This window comes from Episyrphus balteatus, chromosome 4, assembly GCF_945859705.1.
Source record: "Episyrphus balteatus chromosome 4, idEpiBalt1.1, whole genome shotgun sequence".
Taxonomy (NCBI): domain Eukaryota; kingdom Metazoa; phylum Arthropoda; class Insecta; order Diptera; family Syrphidae; genus Episyrphus; species Episyrphus balteatus.
The window spans coordinates 53,195,072-53,212,013 of record NC_079137.1 but is presented as its reverse complement, the minus strand read 5'-3'; the positions used below and the strand labels follow the sequence as shown (position 1 = coordinate 53,212,013).

The window sequence follows — 16,942 nt, the reverse complement described above, 5'->3', positions numbered from 1 at the left end:
ATGAAGATTCCATACATAAAAAATTACAAACTTTTAATATTAGTGACAAAACCAAACATTTATTCGATATTTCGAGGAAAAATTTTAAAATGTTTAGGTAACTCACGCTACATTATTTTGGTAACTCATGTTACCTGCGATTTGTGGTTCCAAAAGTAAAGAAAAGATGCATTTTCACTCAAGTTTTTTTTAAATCGAATATTGTGTAACGAAGCTTGCTTAAATGTTAATTTATTTTAGCAATCACGAGGGCATATTGTCATGGTCACTATTAGATTCATCCAATTTTCTGTGGGCTTGTTTTTCCGTCATTTTCATGTGAAATTCTTCTGTAGTTGGCAGCTTATGCTTTAAAAATGCTTTAAGATTATTTATTCTCCTTGAATTTAATTTCTATCCATAAGGGAATACAACAAAGAATCTTTTCTTGCAACTTGCATAAAGTGTTACCGTTTTTAAATAGTAATTTGCTATTACAAAAAGTAAAAAAAACTGCATAATTTCTTCAAAATTCGTGTCCACTTTTTCATGGAATTACCCATCTATAATTCCTTATACAAATTATCTTCTGTCTTAAAAACCGGAGTGAGCAAACAAAACATACAAATTGGCGATTTTTCGCAATTTACTCAAAATTTTAAGAGTGATGTGATGTTCACCTTTAAGACCGCTCATTTTAAGGGGGCAGTCTTCTTGGCAACAAAAAAAAAACATGCAGAATTTTGCTTAATTTAATACAGATATAATTTGTCTTTTTTCCGCATGCATGCAAGACTATGATGGTAAAAATGCATTCAATCCAATTTTTTTCAAAGACGTCCAGAACAATTAAACTCGCCTATTTAACAGCAAAAAATTGCATAATAAATGGTACAAACTCACTTTTTTCAAAAATTTCCCAAAACATTACATTTATTTTGTTTCTTTTATGTTTTATAATACAATTTTCTATAAAAACAAAAATTTACTTCAATAAAAAAAAACAATGATGATCCTCTTACAAATTGCCTCTCCTTTCTTGCTCAATTTCTATTGCTGAAAACAAGGCCTTGAAATTTCCGGCACCAAAACCCTATTTAAAAAAATATAGAATTTATTATTTATTTTTATAAAAAAAAATGTTATAAAACAAATAATCTTACATTATGATTATGTCGCTGAATAACTTCAATAAAAAGTGTCGGTCTATCTTGCATATTTTTCGTAAATATCTGCAAAAGATATCCATTTTCATCATAATCAATCAAAATATTCAATTCCTGCAAAACATCCATATTTTCCTTAATCTTTGTACTACTACTTTGAAGTTGTTTTTTCAATAGTTCATAATAACTATTTGGCACCGACAAAAACTCCATACCGCGTGCCCTCAAATTACGTATAGCTCCAACAATATCATCAGTATTTAAAGCAATATGTTGGACACCAGCTCCACCATAATAATCAACAAATTCCTGAATTTGTGATTTCTTTTTACCATTTGCTGGTTCATTGATAGGTATTTTAACAGTTTCTTCATAGTTACTCATGACAATTGAACGTAACGATGAATATTCTGTATGGATTTGTGAATCATCGACGGACCAAAAACGATGGAATTGTAACATTTGTTCGTACCATTTGGCAACTGCTTCCATTTGAAGATCTGGTTGATTTCCAACAACATGATCGATAAAGTTAAGTTTTATTGGAGGGAGTAAATGTAATAGTGGATCTGGTTTAGATGCCTTGTAGCCGGGCAAAAATGGACCACTGTAGTGTTTGCGATCGACTAGGGTATGATGGGTATCACCGTACTGTTAAAACAAGGTTTTCGTAAATGAGCTATTCTAGACTTTAGTCCTCATTTACTCACCGTTTGTAAAGTAGCAAATCGTACAGTTCCATTTTCATCACTTTCCTCCCAAATATCACGGATAATTTTAGCACCTCTTTGTTTTGCATACTTTTATTAGGAAAAAATTTATGAGTTATAAATTTCTAATAATTGTGGTTTTTTGATTATACTAACTTGTACAATTTCATCAAGTTGTTCGACTTCAAAAGCAATGTCCTTAACACCATCTCCATGTCTAACTAAATGCTCGCCATGTTCCGAATCATTTGGAAGATATGATGATACAAAAACAAAAGTAATCTACAAATATAAATTTAAAGAAAAAAACAAACAAATAAAATTTAAATTTTATTTACGAGCTATTAAATAAATTCTAAACGAGATGATAAATTGAATTTGATAGTTTATAATTAACTTTTAAATTGTTGTTATTTTTTTTTAATAACGATTATTAATTTGTTAACTTACTTTATTTTGTTTAACAGCATGTTTGGCATAGTTACGGCTTCCGGTTTCTAATCCTTGATATCCTAATGGCTCAAATCCTAATCGGGTGGTATAATAGCTGGCAGCTTGTTTGGCATTTCCCACATAAAATGTTATATGATCAAAGCTAAGGAATGTTCCAGCACTTGGCTAAGTTGGTGCAAATTAAAAGAGTTTGTAATAAGAAAAAAATAGAAAATTGATAAATTAACATACCTTAGGGCCCTTGTCAGTATAAGAGGTCTGAAAATAGGTTTAAAATAATATTATAATGAGTTAATTTGTAATTTTTAATAATTTTTAATACAGTGCAGTATAAAACAACATTTAAAATTTAAATATCAAACACTTTGTAGAAATAAAAAAAAACTGGCTAATGAAGCTTTTCATCATTAAAGAAAAAAATACAAAAATTCATTTTTCGTATGATTCCATAATTGCAGTTAGGCTGTTGTTTTCCTTCAATTTCATTATAATTTTTGAACAACAACAACAACAACATCTTGAAGATCCTATACAAATCTATTTGTTTTAGGAATTTAAAAGATATATCTCTAGAAGCTCTGTTCAAAAAAGTTTCTTTTTTTTTTTTCTATAAAATCAAAAAAAATGTGTTTTAATAAAATTCTTCGAACCCATCGAGTGAGACATCATAAGAAAGGTTTCTGCAAGCTGTATTCAGAACTAAAAATCATAAGTTTCTTGAAAGTCTGGTTGCTGAGTTATTTGCATCCAAACAAATTTTCTTACATTCGGAGGGCAGATATCTCAAGATCAAAGTTTCGAAACAAGTTTTGGTCTACAGATATGAGTTCACAGTGAACAAGCCTATGCATTAAAGTAAACAAAATTACAAATTAATTTTTTTTCAGATTTTCTTCTGGGGGCCACGTGTCTGCCCCAATGGTAAATATGCTCCTGACCTGAATGCAGAATAAATAAGCAAGATGCACTAGAATAATTTTTCTGGGTCACCTCAGAAGTTTAAGTCCAATTAATCAAAACATTTTTTTTAGTTTCGACTTTTTTTGTACAATAGAAATTTTAATCGATACAGAAAAGAAAAATTAAAAATGCTCATTACTACTTGTAAAATGATGTATTTAAGAAAAATTGTTAAAAAAGATGTAAAGCAGTAGACTTTCAAAGTCCTTATTTCATCAAATTTCATATGCATTCAATTTTCTTAGAATTCAAAATATTTTAGACCATAAAAGGCTTCTTGCTTGTTTATAGAGCTGTAGCAAATCGTATGTATTCGTTACTAAAATGCGGGTATTCACTTCAGTAACGAGTAACGAAACGTTACTTTCTAAACAGTATCGTTACTCGTATGTTTCGTTACTGGGTACTGAAGTAACGAAACATACGAAACGTACGAGATACGAAACATACGAGTAACGACGCGATTCCAGTTTCAATACTAAATCCGATGTAAGAGATACGAAATGAATTGATACACTCAATTTGTCGCATTTCGCATCTCGTGTCGGTATCGTAACCATAGTCAGAATGCTAACTGCAGATAATTATCTGGAGTTTACTTTTGTCTCGATTAAAACAGTAGTGCCAAGGTTCAATAATCATTGTGTTGTCGATAATTTATACAGAAATATCAAAAGAGACGTTTTTGTATTTTCTCTATTTGGCCGAAATATGTATATCCACGACACGCAACCAATCTGTTTATGGCCTTGGGGTTAATGGTATTGATATTAAGCTTAAGAATGTACAAAAGTTTTTTGGTTTTTCAAAAAATTAGTTTATTTTCGGTGCAAAATTTTCAACACAAAAAAAAGCAGAGAAAACGAGGTTTGAAAATCACTCTCAATAGAAAAAATAAATGAAAAATTGTTCGACATGGTTGTATTAAAGTGTTAATTTTTCGAGATCTGCGCGTTGCACTTTTGAAATAAAGGTCTCTAAAGAATTGTGATAAGATTACTGAAAGAATATAAACAAAAAATTACCAAAGTTTTGTCTAAAAATTTGGAAAAAAATCAAAAAAGTTTCCACGTTTGATTAAAAAAAAAAACGAAAAAATTCAATATAGCTACCTTTAAACTCTTATAACATGAGAATTCCGCAACTAATTTTAATGTTTATGACCTTAAAATGTAGCTTAGATTATAGAAATTGTTATTAGTTTTTTTTCCAAAAAAAAAATTTTTACACCCTTATACCAATGTACGAAACATACTTAAAATACCAAACATACGAAACGTATCAAATACAGGAAATATACGAAATGTACGAAACACACGAAGCATGCAAAAGTAACGAAGCATGCGAAACACACGAAACATACGAAATATGCGAAAAATGCGAAACATACGAAAGTAACGAGTAACGATATTATTGATGCGGGTACTAGTATCAAAAGTAACGTATACATGCGGGTACTCATTTTGTCGTTACTTTTACAGCCCTACTTGTTTAGCTGCAAACGATTTTTTTTTTTAATTTTACCTTTAAAGATAAAATATTGAAAAATAAATAATAAAACGCACTTTGTCACAGGAACTTGCTCTCATTGTAAAAAAGTGAAGCTTCTTATGAAAAAAAGTTGTTATATCATTAAAATTGGTTCTATGAAGTACCTACCCTTAACAACGCCAGCGGTCCAAAAAATATTTTTTTTTTATTCAAAAAGTACAACCTTATTTGTCATATTACATGTAATTTTTTGTAATCAAATCGTTTTTACAAAAACATGATTTTGCATTTTGGTCATATGGCAAGGGTCATTAATTTTGGTCCTAAAAAAATCAATTATACTCCATTTAGGGAATCACCAAAAACCCTTAACTTCGAAATCTATAGTAATTCAATTTCAGAGTCAGACACAGACAAACACACATACATAGAAGTTGATTTCTTTATATTTTGAAAACAACAAGTAACCACATTACTCGAACTTACTAAATTTCCAGATTTAAAAGAATTTAAATTTCTTCCTTTTTTATAACTAAACTGAAACGGTCACTATGGCGTATGTGGAACATTTTCTCTTTTTTTTTAATTTTTATTCAAAATTGTATATAAAATTGTGTATCACCAATTCTTTACTTATATTCATCGACTTTTCAAATCAAATAATTGGCATGGCTGTTTTGTTTTTAATATTAATTTTTGTTTTGTAAGAAAATGTTCAGTAACTGATTAACTGTGAACGAAACTGGTATTTGTAAAACTTTAGACGAATCTAGACTTCCATAAAGTTAAAAAAATGTGATCAAGAATATTATAAGACAATAAAATAGATAACCGAATAAAATTCTGGTTTGATTTCGATATTGTTGAATTACAATGTTGAATACTTTTTTTCATTTTCCCTGGTAACAGCGGCTTCAAATCACTTCAAATTAATATTTAGTCGTAAGATCAAATACACCTAAAACAAGTTTTCCATAATTTATTTACTTATAGAAAATTTTGAACTTTTTGTTACTTTTTTTAATGCAACAAGTGATGTTTTTAAGTAGTTTTTTTTATGTATGACCTGATCAAAATCACTAAACAGGAATTTAGTTAAATCACATGACTTTTTCTTGTATCAAAAATGCTCACAACCACTTTAATCAAATTTACTATAGTTAAATGTATAAGATATTGAAGAAAAATATAACAATTTAAAAAAAAAACTTTTGTCAGAATTTTGAAAAAATATTTGCACATGAGTATTTTATAACTTTGAGTCGTACCATTTTCACTCGTATGATAGATAATATCGTTCAGTATTTTTCCAAAAGACTTTAATTTTGTACCAAATTTTTAACTAACTCTCTAGTTCTTCTTGACTAGTTTTATATTTTAATCTTTAATTCTTTACACCTCGAGTTTAACTAAAAACTACATTGGAGATACATTCCATTTATATATGAAAACCAAAACATCCCAGTAATCAAAAACATCAATAAAAATATCTCCCGCTTAGGTGTATCAGATCAAGAAAGAATTAATAACATTTAAAACAAGTATTTTGTTTTTCTGGTTCTTGTTTTTTAAAAATAAAAAAACAAATTAACATAAGAGAACACCTTACCTTAAATACTAATTTAAATAACCTGAAGCCAGCCCCCTTTTTGTTGACGAGTTTAAGAAAAATCTGTACCAGATGGAGAATTTGAATTTTTAATTCAAGTCAACAAATATGTAAATGTTTGTTTATCAGCGCGTTAAGTAAGATTTAGTTTAACTACGACCTACTAATGAAAAAGATACATAATGTCCAAATATATTGTTCAATTCAATTCTTCTTCAATTTTTATTTTAAATTTGATCCTTTTTGAGTGCAACTCAATAATTATGTATCAGTTGCAGTATTTCACCTGATGGTTGCATTCTCAGATAAATCCAGATCAAAGTTGACAAAGAAACAAAGGTTCACTTCTCTTAAATTCAACTGTAAATAAAGTGATATTTTTAAAAAACAGGTTGTATCTCACATCTATCTGCATTTCAATGATCTTGTCTAGAAGCCTGTAAAATTTTTTAACTAATTCTATCATTGAAGTCAAAATCTTATAAGGTTGTTGAAGGGTTCATAGCTCATTGTTTATTAATTTTTCTTTTTGTTGACTGACTTGAACTGGAAAATATATTTTGCTTCGCAAGTTGTAGGCCCTTCTGTTTAAAATCATTAATTTCGTCAATACATTCTTTTTGCTTGTCAACCACAGCAATACTACGTACTACCTGCATTATAAGAAAAATTTTTTTTCCTAGAACCTGCACAACGCAACTGTTAATCTTTTAATATGTCTTATCGAGTAAAGTAGATCACAACAAAAACATAATACATACATAACTCTTACAAAAAGAGCCAAGTTCTCCTAATGTTTAAATTATGCTGACAAAAAGCATTGAGATATAAAAGTGTACCAAGTTGTAATGTTGGATTTTAAACTTGTATCAGTTAAATTTTAATTGCTTACTTTGGAAAGATTTAAACAACTTTAAAAATTGGTAATTAAAATCCAACCTTAGAAGTTAGAATTTTGGTACCTACCGCAAGACAATCACTGTGCAAAATTTCAAGTTACTATGATAACTGGAAGTGCTCCATAATTTTGATGATCTGTCAGTGAGTAAGTTCAGACAGTTAGTCAATTACGGTTTTTCTGGTTTTTGAAGCCATATTATCTCAGAAACTATATCCATTGCAGAGTTGTAAAAGATTTCAATCTTTTTGGAATGCAATCTTTAATAACTTCTATTAAAAGATTGCATTCATTGACTTATATTTGAGACTTAAGACTTCAAATCATTTTTCGTAAAATGATTGCAATCTTTTTTTTAACCCTTTCGAACCCAAGCTATGAAAATCAATATTAATTAAATTGCACGACTGGGGTCGCACGTACTTGCTCTTATGCTTAAAGTGACTATAATGTTAAAGCTTTTAATTCAAGAAATTCAAAATTTGATATTTTGAAGAAATTTCATAAGTACCTAGTATAAAAAAATTAAATCTGTTTTTATAATTAATTAAACTCCGTTATAAATTATCTTAAAAAAAAAAACAAATATGCCATTTTATTTCTTGTATAAAAAAGTATTTTTAGAAAAAAATTTTCGAAAATTGTAGGAGCCGTTTTTTAAAAAAATAATTTTTTATATATAAAAATTTTTTAACATTTTTCAAAAAAAAGTTGGTATGCCATTTTGAAGAAAAAATTAATTTACACATAACAACTAAATTTCAAAATTTTTCATTGATCCGTTTTCAAAAAATTGATTTTTCAAAAAAAAAATTTGAAATATTTTTTAAAAAACCAAAAATGCGTTTTCTGAAAATTTTCTAAAATTTCAATATTATCTTTACTTACACACTTTTTTATACAAATTTTCATTTAAATCGGGTTTATGTTGTACGAGATATTCAGAAACGAAAAAAACCGTTCTATGACAGGTACCGTTAATAACGGTACAAAAAATATTTTTTTTATTTTAAAAGTTGGCTCTTATGTGAAATACTACACACAAAAATTTTAATCAAAATTGTACCACCCCCAAATTTTTTTGCTCCTTCGATAGAGAATTGGCTGAATATCATTACCCTGACTTTTCGCACTCGCGAAATTCACCTTTCGGCCGCCATCTTGAATTTTAGTTTTTGTTGAATATCTCGATTTCTATTTATCCTACATAAAAGTAGTGTACCTACAAGAAACGTAGGAAATTAAATTTCGCGTCTTTTATCTTAAGAACACTTTTTCGATATTCTGAATATTAAAAAAGTTACAAGCCAAGAAAGTAAAAAAAACAAAAAAATGACAATTTTAAAGATTTGAGCACTTTTTATCAAAATTATGAAAAAACGTATCGAGAAAAGATTATATGCCTTAAAATTCTCTACAACTCTGCTATAAAATTTTTTTTTTCTATAGCTATAATTAATAAAGTTATTAATATTTTTTTGTTAAAAAATACCCCTTTTTACGAAATGAAGAGACTTAAATATAAAACAAATTCACTTTCGCGAGTGCGAAAAATCAGGGTAATGATATTCAGCCAATGCTTTATCGAATGAGCAAAAAAAATTTGGGGGTGGTACAAACTGCTGGGTCAAATTATAAATGCACTGGACTAAAATGGTTAAAAAAAGATTGCAACCATTTCACGAAAAATTATTGGTAATTTGCAAAATTTGAAGTCTAAGTCTCAAATATAAGTCAATGAATGCAATCTTTTTATTCAATTGTGTAACTGAATTTTAAAGACTGCATTCACAAAAGATTGCTTCATTGGTATAGAAGTTAGAAGTAGGCCGAAAGTGGGCTGAATTGGATCCTGTATAAGGGTGTAGTCATGCGCGTAGGAATGAGGGGTCCTGGGTGGGCCAGGCCCACCCTAGAAAATCAATGGCCCACCCTAAAAAAACCGAAAGTTCTACGGAACCTTTAGTCTGGTATTAGCTCCCACTAACATTTTTTTTTTAATATCGCTTGCTGAGAATTATAGGGCTGTATGTATGTTTAATAATTTAATTAATTTTTAAATTAAAATTAATTTTTCAATTAAATTTAATTTTTTACAAAATTTAGATTTTTGGACGTCAAATATCTTTTAAACGGTTAGATAAACGAAAATGGTGTCCAAGGCCTTTTTTGTACAGCGTTCAATTTCATACAAGAATATGTAAAGAAACCTGCTAAAAAGCCGATTTATAAAAACATGATTTTTTTTAGTAGAAGGATAATATAAAAAATGGAAATTTGCAAAGCGAAGGACATTTCCATTAATACAAAGATTTCATATTTGGTGAGTATATTCTAGAGATGTCTGGCAATCTATCGGAGTATAAAATCAAAAAAAAAAAATTCGATTTTTTTGAACCAGCCTTGTGTTTATGTATATTTTTCTTAGTCAGCGATATGTATAAATACCCCGTTTATATGAGCAGTCTAAAACGTCGGATTCAAAAATTAGCTTTTTCAATTTAGGCCGTGTGTGAATTGCGTTAAATAGTAAACAGCATGTACAATTCTTGACACTATTGAGGTTAGTAAAAAAATTTCAGCTGTTAAAAATTTATTGGGTTAAATTTGAGTTAAATTTTTTTTGCTGATTCTTTTTTTTTTTCTTTATTTAAAAGGAGTATCAGGCAGAAAAAAGGCAGACAAAATTCTAAAAATAATCCATAAAGCTGAAATTTTTTTTATTAACCTCAATAGTGTCAAAAATTTTACACGGTGTTAACAATTTAACGCAATTCACACACGGCCTTAGACCGTGTGTGTATCGGGTTAAATACTAAGCCGAGAATATATTTTTGATACTTTTGAGGTGAAAGGATAATTTCAGTTGTCAAAAATTTATCCTGCTCTAGGAGCCGGTTTAATTTTTATTTTCAGAGAATACATTTTTTGCAGAATTTTTGGAGTATTTTTTCAATAACTAATCAAAAACTGAAAATAAAGAAAGAAAATTGAAAAAGTAGTACAAAATTATGAATGTATATTAGGAAAAATTTATATTTTTCAATATAGATATTTCATTTTATTGATGATGAAAAAAATTGTTAGTTACCCATTAATGGCAACTCAAAAATAAAATTCACATGACAACGCGTGTTGGAAGTTTGTAAATTGTTAATATTTATACTTTTTTTTAAAATCATTATTTCTTTCGATTTGCAGAATAAAAATATTTATCTACGTTAAAAATGTATCCAAATTCAAATTGAGCCAAAGATAATGTTTTATTCACCATAAATACAAATGTCAAAAATGTATCCTCTGCTAAATATTTAACATATGGCTTTAGAGTCACATAGTCACCCGCATACAACAACTTTTATTTACAAATTTTTATTTTTATATGTACATACACTTCTGAGCAAAAAACACACATTAAAAAAAAAACACATTTACCGATCGAATATTTATTATTAAAAATAAACTTTTGGCAAATTTTAAGTTATTAAAAACAACAGAGAGTGGCAAATTATTTGCCAATTAAAGGCGAAAATTAAATAAAATGCACGACTGTGTCACGTAGTTGCTGTAAACTAACACTTATGTTAGTTTACAGATTTGAATTTCAAAGAAATTTTGTTGATGTTGGGGAAGAGCCGACATTCAGGGCAAAGTTTTGTTAAATAATTTTTTTTGTTATTAGACTTTTTTGAGAAAAACTAAAAATGCAGTTTTACGCCTGCAAAGTTTAATCAAAATCGTTAGAGCCGTTTCAAGTTATTTGGTATAACTTGAAGAATTTGTATGGGGGTAATTAAGGTAGAAAAAGAACAAAAAAAAAAAAACAACTTTCAGAATTCTATAAAAATCATCTGTACCAAATTTGAAGAAAATCAGTCCACTGGTTTATGGCTGTGGAAATGTGTACAGATGGACGTACAGACGCACGGACAGAATTCCTAGATCCACTTTTTCTTAATTCTCCACCATCGTAATGTTGGTTTTGATTAACACCTCGACACGAAACCAATACTTGCCTTATATAGACCTAGTAAAAAAAAATTGCACACTCATGGTTATGGCTTCAGGTCGATGAAAACATCTGGCCCACCCTAGATGAAATCTCTAGCTACGCCCATGGGTGTAGTGCCAATTTTGCTAGAGAACTTGGCTGGGCACTACCGTGCCCCTTGATCTATTTGTTTAACTTAACCTGAACAATTATTGCAAATGCTTTCAAAATTTGACTTTGAACGCTTTATAACTTGAAAAAAAGGATCAAACAAAAAACCCATTTTTTTTGGCGATTATCCAATATGTAGAACTTGTAAAAATTGAAAGAATGATGAAGTGCTATTTAACCATGCACTTTTGTTGTTATTATTATTAATTGAACTTTTTCAAAGTGCATTAACCATGTTATCATTACTAAATATAGGTAGGTACACTAGAAGAGACCTGCGCAGAAAATTATTTTCAATACAATTCGCAATTTGCCGCCGGCTATATGGTGGTAAATCTGCACTCTTTCACATGCATTTGATGTAATCAATATGACGTTTTATGGTTTAGTTAGGATAAAGATAATAAAGGGTGTTTTTTTTTCGTAAGGACAACATTTTCTCAATAATTAATACTCTTTCTACTTTCAATGTTATATACAAGATACAAATCTTACAAATTGTACACATTTTTTTAAAACAAATCTTAAGTGCAACTAGACTATTATAAAATAGTCTAATGTATCTTTAAAAAATGTAAAAGTACGTTATATTTCATCAGTGCCGGTTTAAGCACTACCGGCGCCCCTGGGCAAGATTGCAAGTGGTGCCTCTAAAAGAAAATTCATTTTAAAACAATTTTTTAAAATCACCAAAAAAAAGCAATAGCAGATTATGTCTTATCTCTCATATACTTGTTAATGCATCTATTAACTATGTGCAGTTTATTAAAGTACATAAGGTTAACTTAAAAAAAAAATTAAATAATCATGTCATTTAGGCTCAATTGACAAGTTTACCTTTATCTCTGACTTTTTTGTTTAAACACATTTAAAGAGTAGGTACAGTTGGTTTTATTTGAACAATAATTTTTCAAAAAATTTTTCAACTAGGTACATTAATATCGTTTTCGATTGGAATCACTCAATGATGCACTCATTCTGAAATCCAATAAAAAAGTTTGAATCGCTTCCACCCAATTCTGAAATTTAATATCTGTATTGGTGAAAAATCAAATAATTTTTTTTTGTTTTTTCACTAGGAGAATAAAAAACTTGCAGCAGGCTTCTGAATGATTCCGGACGCTTCCGGACGGCCAATCGAAAACGACATACATTTAAAAGTATTAGGTTTGATCGTTCTGAGCTCTAGGGCACTCTGGGTCGCTCCGAATTCGTTGTCAAGCGTTTTTTGTAGCTCCTTTTTCAACCAGAGTTATTTCCTCTGTGTTCGCTGATGAAACTTAAGCTCTGAGGTGTTCGATGAAAAATGAAAACCCGAGAAACTCTGATTTTTTGACAGTTAATTGACATGATTTAGAGTGCCCTGGAGGGGGGAACAACGAACAGACCTATTTTTTTATTCTCACACACGAACGTAGTTCTTATGAGAAATGGAGAAGCTGTCAATTTTTGGCTGGATTTTGGGTTTTCGGGATTTTGATTTTTCGGGATTCTGTCCGTCTCCCTTCTGTGAATATTAGGATTGCCTAAGTCTTTCAAACAAATTGGGGCGCCTTGTTCTTTAAAGATGAACGAAGATTTTGGACACTATTGTCCTTCAGGAAGCCAAACAATTTAACCCAAAATTGGGGGGTGCCTTCATTCTTCAAAAAGTTTAGGACAAACAATACGAGCGCTGTTGAAAATGTAAAATAGAAAAAAATTGGGGCGCCTTTGTGAAAGTAAAAATGAATAAAACATCGATTGGCGAGACTTCGTTATTTATATAACTTTTGTAAAAGTTCGGGGTGCCTGCGGCGCCCCTCAATTCTTGCGCCCCAGGGCGACGGCCCAGGCTGCCCCCCCCCCCCTAAAACCGGCCCTGTATTTCATATTAAATTTCAGTAGTCTATAAAGTCTGAATAAAACACCCATTGTCACGGATGTTAGATAAAGACGACGTCATTCTTTTACAAATTCAATCAAAGAAAAATGAAAGCAGTACAAGTAGGTTTTATATGTATGTTGTACAGTACACTTTCAGTTGCATGACTCACATTACTATGACAAAATAATCTCAAAATGAATAATCAAGAAATTAAGGTTCTAGAGGGGTTGATTTTTTTTCAAGTAAACTTGTAAAAAAGAATGAAACTACAAAAGTACTTCACCAACCTAAATGACAACCCTTAACATAAATCCTGTGTTGAACTTGTTTTCCTTTAGTTTGCGTGTAACTTTCACATTGCATACATCACGGTTGGAATAATATAAAGAAAATCATACGAGAACGAGAATATCCTTGTGCTTTAAAAGTTAATAAACAATTAAATTAAGCAAATTTTATCTCATTTATATGTTTTTATATTAATAATAATTTTTTATATGTATTGTTAAAAATAAAATTCCGCTGTGTTTCGGTAATATTCATGAAGTCTAAAAGTTTTTAGTACGCATGAATCGGTTTTTTTTTTTGTCATCATAATTTCAGCCGTAAAAAAATGTTGAAATAATAGAAATGCATTAAAGAAAGAAATAGCGTATAATCCAAAATTTGTTAAATATTTGTCATTTGTGCATGCACTTTCCGGTTAAATTTTAACACATATGTTTTGCGGCTACGTGCTATGCTACGATGACATAAAAAATGCATTGTTTTGATAGTTTGTAACGTAGTTACAAGAAATAGGAAAAAATGTCAGCTGTGAACTAGCTCATATCCTTCCACTCGTTTTTTTTTTAAATCTCAATACGTCATGAGTAGGTAAAAAGAAACAAGCTCCATATCTAAATTTTGGGCCTTGAAAATTTATAGTTAAAATGATAATATTGTACATTATAAAACTTTAAATACGTAATAACTGAAAATGAAAATTACTAAAAAGATATGTATAGTTTTGTAGTTTGTTGTTCCTCGAACTCTAGAGCTTTGTTCTAATAATGTATCAAAAAAATTATCTAAAAAGTGCAAACCCTTCACTCATCTGGATCTGAAGATAGAATCGATAACAGTATAGGATAGGTAACAAAGTTATCTAAAACCGTTTTTGCCTGCCATAAAAATTTAAAGGTTAAAGTTTACTGCTTTGATTACATTTTGTACATAAAATCATGAAAACACAAAATGCAAAATTGAGTCATTGGTCTTAAGATTCAAAATTGCTTAGAAGAGCGCTTATTTTAAATTGAAAAAGATTTTCGTGCCATTTTTTTCTATGTAGGTATCGTTATTTGAAAAATAAACTGTTAATTATTTTGGAATTACTCCACTAGAGTCTAAGAATTACACATCTTATATGTATATCTTAAACAAAAACCCTTCCATGATACAAATCATATGATGTTATCACTCACATCCACCTGTAGGTCCTTATCCTTGGTATATCATATCATATTGCTCAAACACAAGCGAACAACCTCATTTAAAACAAAACAAAAAAAAAAACAATTTAAGCTTACGGCACGTGATCTTAGGGCATTTTTCGATGTTAAATATCATTAAACTAAAATTATCTGACCTGAAAATAGTTTTGTGTGTTTTAATTTGAAATTAAGAAGCCTCATAGAAAGGTTCATGGATGTTTTTTTGAGAAATAAAAGAGAAACAAGAACATGGGATAGTTTTTGATGTAAAAGATAAATATATATTGGATTAAAATTTAAATAAAATGCACGACTGGGGTCGCACGTACTTGCTCTTATGCTAAAAGTAACTCTTATGTTAAAGCTTTTTATTCAAGAAAATTATTACAATTTTAAAATTTGTATTTTAAAGAAATTTCATATTTAAACACCTTTTAAAATTATGTTTTACAAAAAACCAAGTATGCCATTTTATTACTTATATAAACACGTATTTTTAGAAAAAAATTTTCGAAAATCGTTAGAGCCGTTTTTTAACAAAATAATTTTTTATATATAAAAAATTTCTAATATTTAAAAAAAAAAAAGTTGGTATGCCATTTTGAAGAAATAATTAATTTACACATAAAAACTAAATTTCAAAATTTTTCATTCACACGTTTTCAAAAAAATTGATTTTTCAATAAAAAATTTTGAAATATTTTTTAAAAATCCAAAAATGTTTTTTTTTGAAAATTTTCTAAAATTTTAATATTACCTTTACTTAAACGCTTTTGTATAAAATTTTTTGTTGAAATCGGGATAATCTTGTACGAGATATTCAAAAACCAAAAAAAAAACGTTCTATGGCAGGTACCGTTAATAACGGCACAAAAAATATTATTTCTATTTCAAAAGTTGGCTCTTATGTGAAATACTACACACAAAAATTTTAATCAAAATCGTTAGAGCACCTAAAAACAATTGCCCGTGATAAAAAGTTATTAACTTTTTAATTGAATTATATTCAATCACTCCGCTTAAAAATAAAATTAATTTTCATTTTTTTCACTTTGTTTACTTATTAGCCTGACCACGGGCAATTGTTTTTAGGTGCAAGAATGTAACCATGTTCCCCTAAAATATTAAAATTCACAGTCTATTCAGGTTGTGATTTTTATAAGTGTCTGTATTCATGGACCAAAAAAAAAATTTTGCGTCTTAGTAAGGGTATGACAGCATCTAACTGATGAGCCCACTGTCATACCTGGGCGAAACGCATATGGAGTTGAGGTCACTTTAACTTTTTAATAATAAAAAGTTATTAACTTTTTAATTGAATTATATTCAATCACTCCGCTTAAAAATAAAAATAATTTTCATTATTTTTTTCACTTTGTTTGGAAATTATTATCAACATCTCAAAAGAAAATTTTAAAAAAATAGTTTGAAATAGATAATTTTAAAAAATCCAAAAACATTTGTTCTTAATTTTAATATTGCAGCTACTCAAACGCTTTCGTAAGTAAAAAGTAAGAAATCCAATGAAATACACGACTAGGTCGCACACACTTGTTCTTGCAGTTCAAATTAGGTACTTAGCTAACTACGTTAAAAAAATCATATCTTTTTATATCTTCCCTTTTTTTACAAATTTGAATATTTCAAAATTATAAGAAAGACTGTTTATAAATTTTGAAAACAAATAATGGTTCACTCTTCGAAAATATCGATTCTTTTTTGACACGTAACCAATTCTTGTTTTCTTTTTAATAACTTTAGGTCAGAAAATTTAAATTCCAATTTCTCTACTAGGTTATCTTTCAAAACTCACATTAACCAAGTTTGAACTAAATCGCTTCAGTAGGTTCGGCTGTAATTCCAGATAGAAACAGGTGTTGCCACCCACTTTTTTTCCATTCTCAATCATTGTAATGTCCATTTTTCATGAATTCTTAATGATTCCTAAGCTTGCACAATCGCAAGTAAGAAAATTCATAATATTTTTGCGATAAATGGCATTTCAAGTACAAGTACAACAACGCCCAGTATTAATCCGGTACTGATTGAATTTGAAAGCAGAAAGAACAGACAACAAATGCCATCAGTTAATTGCTCTAGAGTCTAGAAGAAAAATTTTTTTTATTATTATATTTAAAAAAAAAAGTTACACATACGCCACAGTGACCTTTT

General features: G+C 29.0%; 1 protein-coding gene across 1 annotated transcript; it reads right to left on the bottom strand.

Annotated features, from left to right (window-relative positions):
• Positions 1-900: 900 nt before the first annotated feature.
• Positions 901-6,163, bottom strand: LOC129918629 (4-hydroxyphenylpyruvate dioxygenase). The gene is made up of 7 exons (XM_055999253.1): positions 6,028-6,163; positions 2,540-2,566; positions 2,306-2,473; positions 2,012-2,137; positions 1,856-1,945; positions 1,143-1,796; positions 901-1,072 (listed from the first exon to the last, which is right to left on the bottom strand). The coding sequence occupies exons 1-7, from the start codon at positions 6,028-6,030 to the stop codon at positions 998-1,000; spliced, it is 1,143 nt and encodes a 380-aa protein (XP_055855228.1). The 5' UTR covers positions 6,031-6,163; the 3' UTR covers positions 901-997.
• Between the last annotated feature and the right edge of the window lie 10,779 nt (positions 6,164-16,942).

Bases quoted from the DNA above. Each gene is read 5' to 3' on its own strand.
- LOC129918629 (XM_055999253.1), bottom strand. The intron at 2,138-2,305 runs GTAAGTTAACAA...TTATATTTGTAG, and splicing joins ATGCTGTTAAACAAAATAAA to ATTACTTTTGTTTTTGTATC. The intron at 1,073-1,142 runs GTAAGATTATTT...TTTTTTAAATAG, and splicing joins TTCAGCGACATAATCATAAT to GGTTTTGGTGCCGGAAATTT.